General features: G+C 35.0%; 1 protein-coding gene across 1 annotated transcript; it reads right to left on the reverse strand.

Moving 5' to 3' along the window:
• Positions 1–776: 776 nt before the first annotated feature.
• On the reverse strand, positions 777–2,350 carry LOC131043885 (uncharacterized). The gene is made up of 4 exons (XM_057977114.2): positions 1,950–2,350; positions 1,583–1,839; positions 1,345–1,492; positions 777–1,259 (listed from the first exon to the last, which is right to left on the reverse strand). Exons 1-4 carry the CDS (start codon positions 2,062–2,064, stop codon positions 1,198–1,200), a joined length of 582 nt encoding a protein of 193 aa, XP_057833097.2. The 5' UTR covers positions 2,065–2,350; the 3' UTR covers positions 777–1,197.
• Positions 2,351–10,908: the final 8,558 nt, after the last annotated feature.

Below are 10,908 nucleotides of genomic sequence, written 5' to 3' on the forward strand. Positions count from 1 at the left end.
TAATATATAATTATCATCATGTACATGGTTCTAATAATTCATTTGTAGTATATTTATGTAAGATATTGTTGCAGATTTGTGAAGAGACATTATAACAAATTTATGAAAAATATTATTGCATGTCCACAAACAGAAATTGGTGAAGACTATAAGAAAATTTGAAGAAGAATTTTGGGTAGATTTAAAGATATATTGAGCATATGTTAAGGCGGATTTTAGCAAAGCCTATAACTAATTTGTAAAGAAGAATTAGATTTGATTCAAAAAGAAGTTCAAGTACTCATCACATTATTCTTTTGCAGGTTGGTACCTTGTATTCAAGAAGATTGATATCTCTTGTTGAGTATGTGTTTAGTTGTAGGGATTGGTGTCTCTAGTAGGTTATCGCATATGTATGCTAGATCTTGTATTTGTGTTATTGATGTAGATAATTAAGTTTTGAAGTATTGCTATTTTTTTTTGGGTAACCAAGGGGTATTCCTGTGGCCCAGTCTAGCACCCAACCTACCTTGCCTTGGTCTTACATATTGCCAAGTTAGGATTCAAGAAGGGGACATACCAAGCTGTCCTCAAGCCAGGTGCTATTGTGATTAATTAAATTTTAAAAAAAGAAAAAAAATTATTGTTATATTGATTCGTTCCATCTTAATGAATGCTCATCAATCTTTAGATATGATTAATTAATAAAATTATATTATCTATAAATTAAAATAGTAAGTCGTTCCATTGTTTTCATTTAAATAATAACTTTCCATTCAACTTTAAACACGATTCACTAGCCAAATACAATTATTGAAAATAATTGTCGCATTTGCAATATCATATAATTGATTAAAAAAAATCAATGTAACCTTAGTTAACCAGTCAAATAACGTGGTTGAGGAAAATTCTTGATTAGTTGATAACTAATCACGGTCAAAAACAACACATATCAAAATTTGATGTTTCAAATACAATATGAGCTACAATTCGCCGACAAATGTGGGACGGTGCTTGAACTGCTTCACTCAAAAGCTGTAGCAATCATTCACGACGTACGACTCTCTCGTCCGATTGTGCAGCCTCCATTTAATGAGCTCTCACAGGGAAATTATCTCTTAAAATCCGCGCAAACACCGAACAATCTCATCGAATTTACTGAACAAATTCTTCTCTTTCTCTCTTTCAATCCCCATCGCATATCAACCAAGAAGTTCTCTACCTGGCCGTCCGTTTCTGGAGAAAGCGTCCAAGGGATTTTCTCTTCGCTATTCGAAGTTCTGCATAGCACAGTCATTCCCTTGTTATTCCATTGAAAACCAATATTACATTCTAAATTGTAACAAATTCAATTCGACCACTTACTCCAATGCGCTATGCCAAGATGGTGTCTTTGATTTGCAGATCCTTCTGAATTGGAAACACTTTCTCGTAATCTCTTTGAAAAAGCTACACAATTTGATATGTTTGCACTATTCCCGTTACCGGCTGCCATGGTCATTATAGCCTGTGCCTGGTAATTAATCAAACTGTGAGCTCTATGTTTAAAGGCAAATTAAACCCCACCGTGTAGAAAAGTCTCAAGGTTAAAAAGACTTCTTACTTTATCAGAAGAAACGTTGCTGTAGACATTTAGTGCTCCATTGTACAAAAGCATTAGCTGAGAAGATGACGGTTTCGTAGGGGTCTTCAAATTCAATGCTTCAGAAATGCTGATTTGGCTGTCCTTACTATCCGATCCAAATCCCGTGGCGTGTTGGGAAAACAATTCCATGGTCTTTAAGTCTTCAGAAACCTCGCAATGAGAGAGTACTTGTCGCACCATGTGTGGTTTAATCTTTCTCAGGCATGATTGCATTGCTGTATACATTGAAGCCCAAAATGATATCACTAACGACATCTGTTATAGTTTAATAGGTAGGATTGAAGAGTTTCATAATAATTAAAAAAAAAATGAAGAATTAACTTACCTTGCCTCTTCATAAGTTGTGGTTGAGAATCCATGGCAGAAGTTGTATTCTCCTTAGCAGTTTCATCACTTCCAATTCCCAAGAAGTCGATTGTGACGAGGTGAGGTTGAGACATCTCTTACCAAAACAGATACAATCTAATGTATGTAATGAATGTTCAAGGCAATGAAGGGAGACGCAGGAATGGTATATAAAAGAGTTTATAAACTGCACGGCCGCAATGGGTGGTGTTTCATAGTAGCTAAGAAACGTGACGCAATTTTGCATGTAAAGAGTACGTGTGAGAAGGCAGCCATTCTGAAAAACTGTTGGCAATCAAAGCTTAGAATCGATGAAAGAGCGGCATCGTGCGAAACTCATTCCGATTGTATACGCAAACTGTACAGGTGGGGGCGAAAAGTGTGAGAAGGATAGGAAGGGAAGGCCAGGTGCATTTTTAAGATATTGAAATGTGTAAAAAGGTAGTCTTCTCTGCAGTACAAGCGGATAGCACACGCTGTTTAAGCGGAAACCACGCGAAGTGATCGGCCTATCGTCGATCCACGTCGGTGACATGTGAGATGATATTATCCAATGAGGTCGGGTTCTTTTTCCTCACATTTTAAACTCATTTGCCGCAACTGTACGTCTTAAGTCAATGGAGCACAACGTTTTTGTTAGGGTGTACTTAACACAAGTCAACGTAGGTAATGCAACTTGGTCTTAGCTAACATTCTATTTTAATTAAAAAATTATAAGATGTAATTAAAAAATATATATAAATATACATTTTCAAAGGTTAAGTAGGATATAGTTTGAAATAAAGGTCAAATTTTAACAATATTAAGTAATTAAAATAAAATAATCTAAATAGAAGGATATTTATTATTAGGTTTTTTCATACATTTCTAAGGACAACATCAGCAATAGGCTTTCAATGAGTAAGAGCTCACTCCTCTTCAAGAGCATCTTCCTAGGTCGATTGAGCATGAATTGAGGATATGGCCTATTAGGACCCGGGAGGCAACTGAGAGGGGGGGGGGGGGGGTGTTGAATCAGTTGTCAATTAATTTCAACCCAAATATAACTTAATCAAACTTGATGCATAATACCGGTAAACCAAACTTAATGCCAGTTGACAGATTAGTAGTATTAATACTGGTGAAGCTTAATGCATAAAACAAAAAGAGAAACAACATCCACAACACACAACACAAAGATTTGTACGTGAAAACCTTGTAAGGGGAAAAACCATGGTGGGAAACCTTACCCACAATCACATGATACTACTGCAAATAGTATGTGTATACAAATAGGGTCTGCACATGCAGAAAGGCCAACTGCCTAGAGCTCACTGCTCAATCACAAAATAGGAGTCACACTGACTGCAATTGGATGGTTAAATCCAATGATAATGTTCTGCTCAAAGTAGCATATTCAATGCTAGACTCAATATCGGTCAAGCTTTGATAATCACCTTCAAACCTTCATTGAACCTTCTCTATGGTCTTCTCATATGATCTTCAATATTCGCACATACCATGTTACAATACCATAACCTTACTTACAATATTCTTCTCTTCTCTCCATCTCACAAATAAGATCTTACATAAATACCAAAACTTAGGACCAAATGTGTAGGTCATCTTACTAAGAATATTTACAATAAAATCAATTACAAATAAGTCAAGAAGCGATGCATCATGTCGGCTCAATGCATTTACAACAATATCCAATTAATAAATCATCTTCATAATGTGCAGTGCTGATCTGGAATAGATAATGCATGTTGGTCCATAACTTAGACCAATTTGTTGGTAACAACAAATATGTCAACCTAATTAGATCATTTAACAAAATACTAAAACCAAGTATCCAAACCATGTCTTCGACGTAACCAAGTGATCTTCAGATGATAACAAGTCATCCTTAGTGCCGGTGAACAATATAACTTGTCGGTGAACAATATAACCTGTCAATGAACAATATACCGGTGACTGTGCACAAGTCACTGAAAATGTCGGTGAACACAATGTGCCGGTTCAATATAACCAAAGATCTCCAAAAGAATAAGTGTTGACATCAATGACAAAACTAGTGCAACACATCCATAATACCAACAATCTCCCCCTTTGGCATTGATGGCAACACAAGATAGAAAAACATCTAAGTGCCAAAACAAAATGCCAAAAACCAAAAACCAACAATCTCCAGAATAGATTAATACAGAGAGTATATATCTCTCCCCCAAAGAATAATCTCTCCCTAAAGGATAATGTTTCCTAAATACAAATTTTTTCCATAGATATCTCTCCCCCTTTGACATCAAATGCCAAAGCAATACAAATACAAGAACATACAACCAACTCATATAACCAATTACAATAACCAATTGTTATAACCAACTACTCCCCCTGAGAAGTAGCTCTCCTCCATCAAATCCAAAAAAAGGTTTCTTTGTTAGTTCTGTTGGTTTGATGCCAATCATCAACTATCTAAGTCTCTACCGGTGAGGGTATTACCCCAAGCTGCTCTCTAAGATATTCAAAAGTTTCCTTAGGCAAAGGTTTAGTAAAGATATCTGGAATCTACTCTTTAGTATTCACATAAACCAATCTCACTTCTTTTGCTTCAACATTCTCTTTTAGAAAATTATATTTGATAAAAACATGTTTAGTCTTAGAGTGAAATACCAGATTCTTTGATATATCAATTGTTGCTGAATTATCACAATAAATGATTATAGGTTCTTTGCATTTTACCCTGATGTCCTTCAACATTTGCTTAATCCATAATACTTGAGTACAATTAGTTGTTGCTGCAACATATTCTAATTCTGTTGTTGATAGTGATGTACAACTCAGTTTCTTGCTCAACCATGAAATCAATCTGCTACCAGAAAAGAAAGCCCCACCAGTGGTGCTCTTTCTGTCATCTACATCTCCTGCCCAATTTGCATCGGCGTATGCACATAATTCAAAATTTTCATCTTTAGGAACCATAAACCAAGATTTGTTGTGCCTTGTAGATACCAGAAAATCCTTTTTACTATTGATTCGATATTTTCTTTAGGATTACTCTGAAATATTGAAACAATACATACTGTTTTCATTATATCAGGTCTTGTTTGTGTCAAATACAGTAAACCTCCAATCATATATTTATATCTTGTTGGATTAACATGAGCTGAATCATCCTTCAATGTCAATTTATCAGTTGTAGTCATAGGAGTATTTACCGGTTTGGAATTTTCCATACCAAATTTCTTCAATAGTTCCTTCAAGTATTTTGTTTGACAAATGAATATACCTTTATCAATATGTGAAATTTGCAATCCTAAAAAGAATTTTATCTCCCCAATCATAAACATTTCAAATTCTTCTTGCATCTTATTAGCAAAGTCTTTACATAATCCATCTTCTCCTCCAAAAATGATATCATCAACAAAAACTTCAATAACCAAGATGTCATCCTTAGTCACTTTGAAATATAAGTTGTTGTCAGCATTACCTTTAGTGTAACCAAGCTTCAAGAGATATTTGTCTAATCTATCATACCAAGCTCTAGGAGCTTGCTTCAATCCATACAAAGCTTTCCTTAATCTGCAAACCATATATTCATTATTTGTCAATGAAAATCCATCAGGTTGTTCAATGTAAACTTCCTCTTTAAGATCACCATTCAAAAATGCACATTTTACATCCATCTGATATATTTTATAGTTCTTGTGAGCTACAAAATACAAGAAATAATATGAGTGCCTCAATTCTAGCTACCGGTGCAAAGGTTTCATTAATATCAATTCCCTCTTTTTGTGAATATCCTTTACACACTAATCTTTCTTTGTTTATGATAACTTTACCATCTTCATTAAGTTTATTTCTGAATACCCATTTAGTTCCAATTACATTTTTGTCTTTAGGCCAGGAAACTAATGTCCATGTATTATTCTTTTCAATTTATTCTAATTCATCTTGCATTGCTTTAATCCAATGTTTATCTTCACATGCGTCAATAATAGATGTTGGTTCAATATGAGAAATTAAACATACCTCTTCATTTGCTAGTATTCCTTTTGTCATAACACTTGGATACTTATTCCCAATTATCTAACTTTCAGAGTGATTCAATCTTACATACCTGGGTGTGTTCACTTGTTGTTGTTCTTCAGTCATTGTGGAATTCTCTGATGATGCCAGTGTGACTGGATCCACATTTTGTACCGGTGCACTCTGTATAGGTTTATTTATGATCATCTCAACTACCGGTTCAGAATCTATAGACCTTGAATTTCCTCTAAAGTGTTCATCTATCTTCACATTAGCACTCTCAATGATTTTCTACAATCTTTTATTAAAATATCTATATGCCTTGCTCTTAGATGAATAACCAAGAAATATTCTTTCATCGCTTCTAGGATCAAATTTACCAACATACTCATCTCTCCTAATATAACATTTGCTTCCAAATATTTTGAAGTATTTAAGAGTAGGAGTATTAGCAAACCATAGTTCATAAGGGGTCTTACCGGTTTCACCTTTGATGTAAACTCTATTAAAAGTGTAAACCGCTGTATTTACTACTTCTCTCCAATACACATGAGGTAGATTTGCTTCCAATATCATGCTTCTAGCTGCATCCAGAATAGTTCTATTCTTCCTTTCCATAATTCCATTCTACTGAGGTGTCTGAGGTTCTGATAGTTGTCTTTTGATTCCATTCACTTCACAAAATGTATTAAACTCCTTAGATGTAAATTCTCCTCCTTGATCCGATCTTAAACATTTGATTTGCTTACCAGTTTCATTCTCTACCATTGCCTTTAATAGTTTGAATTTTCCAAAAGCTTCTGATTTCTCCCTGAGAAAAGTATCCCAACACATTCTAGAATAATCATAAATAATTAGAATAAATTATCTATCTCCCTGTAGACTTCTTGTTCTTGCCGGACCACACAAGTCAATATGAATTAAATCAAGAACATTGTTGGATTTCTCAAAAATATTTTTAAAAGTTTTTCTAACTTGCTTTCCCATTTGACATTCCTTACATACCGGGTTATGAGGTTTCACAATCTTATGTAAATCCCTTACTGCCTTAGTTGAATTAATGTTTACAATGCAATCAAAATTCACATGACAAAGTCTTTTATGCCATAACCAAATTTCATCAATATGTGCAATCAAGCATGTCTTTTCACTGTTATTCAAATAAAATAGATTACCTCTAGTCTGATTACCAGTTACAATCTCCAATCCAGTTCTATTCATGATTTTTCATTTACCATTCGTGAATTGTAACTGAAAACCCTTTTCAACTAATTGACCAACACTCAAAAGATTATGCTTCAAACCTTCAACATAATAAACGTTGTCAGTATTGTGCTTACCATCAAAAGCTATAGTGCTATTTCCTTTGATCAAACAAGCTTTACCATCCCCAAATCTTACTAGACGTCCACTATATTCCTAAAAAGATAAGAATTTACTTTTATCACTAGTCATATGATGTGAACATCCGGAATCTATAATCCATTCATCTTTTTCTTCAATTTTAGCTGCTAGGGCCTGCTCTACCGGTTGAACAGTAGGTGCCAGTTGATCTTCTTTTATTGCAACAAAATCCCATCCATTGTGTTTTGGTTCTTCATCACAATCATCAGCAACTCCTTCATCTATATAGTAACATGATTTGTCTTTGTTCTTCTTAAATCCATCTCTGATATTTAGGGTTAGGCTTATATGTCCTTTTAGCTTCTCTCAATCTTGCATGTCTATCAGGACATCTAGATGCCATATGACCAAATTTATTGTAGTTAAAACATTTAAATGGTGCTTTACCTTCATTTTTACTTCTAATAGGACCTTTAGGCATTTTCCTTGTAAATAGTGCTTCAAGTTCTTCCAATTCTTCATTTTCCTTTCTGATATCTTCAAGTTCTTTTGCATAAAGGTCTTTCCAATCAGACTTTTCAGATGATGTTGATGATGATGATGATGCTTTGACTTCAACTTTGACTTCTTTCCTGGAGATTTTGATCTCTCTTGAGACTTGGACTTGGACTTCTTTCCTTTCTTCTTGTCTTTGTCCTTCACTCTGCCTCGAATAGAGAGTGCATCTTTTGTCATCTCAGAAGACTTATTTCTTATTTCTTCTGACAAAAGAGTATTAACCACAGTACCCATCTTGAACTAGGTCATAGTTATCGATAGCCATCACTAGGTGATCCCAAGAGTCAGGCAATGAACACAACAACATCATGCAATGTTCTTCTTCCTAAATGGTCACACCAACAGAAGTTAACTGTGTAGAAACCATGTTGAATACATTCAAGTGGTCTGCCAATGGTGTTCCTACATCCATCTTCAGAGAGCACAATTTCTTCTTCAAGAAAATTTTATTCACCAAGGACTTGCCTTGATAAATATCTCCCAACTTATTCCATAGAAGATGTGCAGTCTTCTCCTCATGGACATTTAACCGAACAAAATCAACAAGACATAGCCTAATTAGACCCCTTGCCTTCTGGTCAGCTAATTCCCAATCTTCTTTCTTCATGCCTGTAGGTTTCTGCCCAGACATAGCAATCCAAAGGTCTCGGTCGACCAACAAGCCTTCCATCTTGAGTTTCCATAGTTCAAAACTGGAACCATTAAACTTCTCCATTTCTATGCGCCTTGAGGTGCTCGCCATCTTAACCTATAAAAGAAACAAGTAGACACTCTCAAAAACTCCCACTAAAACATAACTGACACAAAAAACTAACCCTACCCAACAAGGATAACAAAACAGGCCAAGCCCTGATACCACTTGTAAGGAAAGCACAGTCTGGAAACACCTTCCTAATGTCAATTAATAGGGAAGATCATGTAAGAATGCAGTTTAAAACCTTTACAGAACGTTAAGAATAACATAGGCAAAACACATATCAACACAAAGACATAACACCAAGAATTATGTGCACTAATACATTTGGCCTAAAATTCTGATGAAGGTTTCCAACAGAGAAGGCATATTGTGACCAAATTTGATTTTTTTTTGCAAAAATGCCTTCATTCATCAGAATTTTGACGATAATTCAATATTTTGTTTTGATGGAGAAGGAATTGGAAATGAAATTTGTGCTTTTTTTAAAAAGTGCCCGCGTTCGTCAAAATTCCGACAACCGTGGGCATTACTTTAAAAAAAAAAAAAAACCAAGTCATTTGATAAACATTAATCCCGCCTCTACGTCCTGTCGACCTCTGCGATATTCACAAAAAAATGGGCATTACAAGGAGGGAAATAGTTCTGGATTGTGGTGCTGCCAAGATCCGGTTGAAGAAAAAAGGTAGGGTAATCAACCAATTCTTTCAAGCAATGTTTTCTTGAAGAAAAAATCGTTATGTTTGTGACAATGTGTCGAATTTGGTTTATGTAGTGATGAAATTGTTTGAAATATACATAGGAGGCTGCATTTGTGTTGGTTGATGATCAAGTTTTATCTTTATTATAATGAATTTTCCTGCTCATATTTTTTTTCCCTAGCACATATTCAGTCTGGTAGAAAAAGAGAAAAATAATATTTATTTGGATGGTTGATCAAATGAAATGATCAATTATCCTCTTTAAAGGCATAACCTCTTAGGGCAGACCCTAATTAAGGACCGGAATGACCTAAACCTACGTGATCAAATAGGGAAGAACATAGATTGTGCCACTCTTGTATCTGACATCCAATGGAAGTGGCCTAAACGTAGGCTCTAGTTGAGGAGCTTACCTTGGGTATGGATGCTGGTATATATAGTTGTGATAGAAACTCCTTGCTGCAGGACCGTCAGACCACTATGTAGTGACCGAGTGTCATTTTTTGTCAGTGTTTTGGAAGGGAGAATAAGTGTACCATGATAGGAAGGTGGTATAAATTGGAAGCTAAGATGTATAAGGTTGTGAGGTGTGGGTTAGGATAAGATAGGAAGGTAAGTGATGAAGGATGTAATGGTGAAAGAGTAAGTTAGGATATGTTAGGGGAGATAATGAACTCTTTTGTGAGCTAATTAACCAAGTGAATCCCTCACAAAATGCATTGCTCTCAACCAAATCAATTTTGATCTAGATTAACTTATTTGTAAAAACACACAAATATTTCCCACTCTGCATTTCATGCCTGAAATTCCACTTAATTCAACACCAAACATTTAGTTTTCCCAAAAATCCTTACTGAAACTACTATTAACAATAAAATTAGGAACAAACAAACAATTTGAATGCTTTCAACTTAAAATTAATGAATCTTGACTCAGCTTAGCCATGTCAAAACTAGGGGCAGCAAAAAGACTTAAATTTCTTTCCCTCAAAATTGACTCTTGACCTCATTTAACCACATTTATTAACACTTGAAATGATCACTTATCCCAATTACATCAAGTTATTCACCTAGGGTACAAATTTCAAGGCACGTGGAGTAAGGAGACACTTTAAAAAGTGCACAACATATTCAAATAATAAGTTAGATCATGATACCAATGGACAAAGTGCCAAGGTTATGGTACCAAAAAAATGGGGCACATCCAAGATTGACCTCTGTTGACAGATCTTAAGAATGTGTTTCACGCAACCCTTAATTCACATCAAATTAAAGGAGTCCCATAAACTTGCCCACAATTTTCTGTGAAAACTACAACAAAAGCTTTAAAATATGTAGGAACTCTCCAGAAAACCATTTGCTGAAAACTACTGAGCGGCTATCTAATGCAACCCCAACAAGAATGCCTTAAGAAATAAAATACGGTAGCTCAATGGTAGAGAAATTTATTAACAAATAGAATGCCTTAAGTTCGATTCCTAGCTATTTTATGAGTATTAGCTTAACTTTTTCATGCGTAAATAACATCTACTTCCACTACCATAGATCCAACTTCCACCATTTCTCCTTCCACAGCCTCTAGTCACCTTCATGTACCAAGGCCACTAGTGCTACACTTTTAGTATGAAAATTCCT

The sequence above is a fragment of the Cryptomeria japonica genome, chromosome 8 (genome assembly GCF_030272615.1).
Source record: "Cryptomeria japonica chromosome 8, Sugi_1.0, whole genome shotgun sequence".
NCBI lineage: Eukaryota > Viridiplantae > Streptophyta > Pinopsida > Cupressales > Cupressaceae > Cryptomeria > Cryptomeria japonica.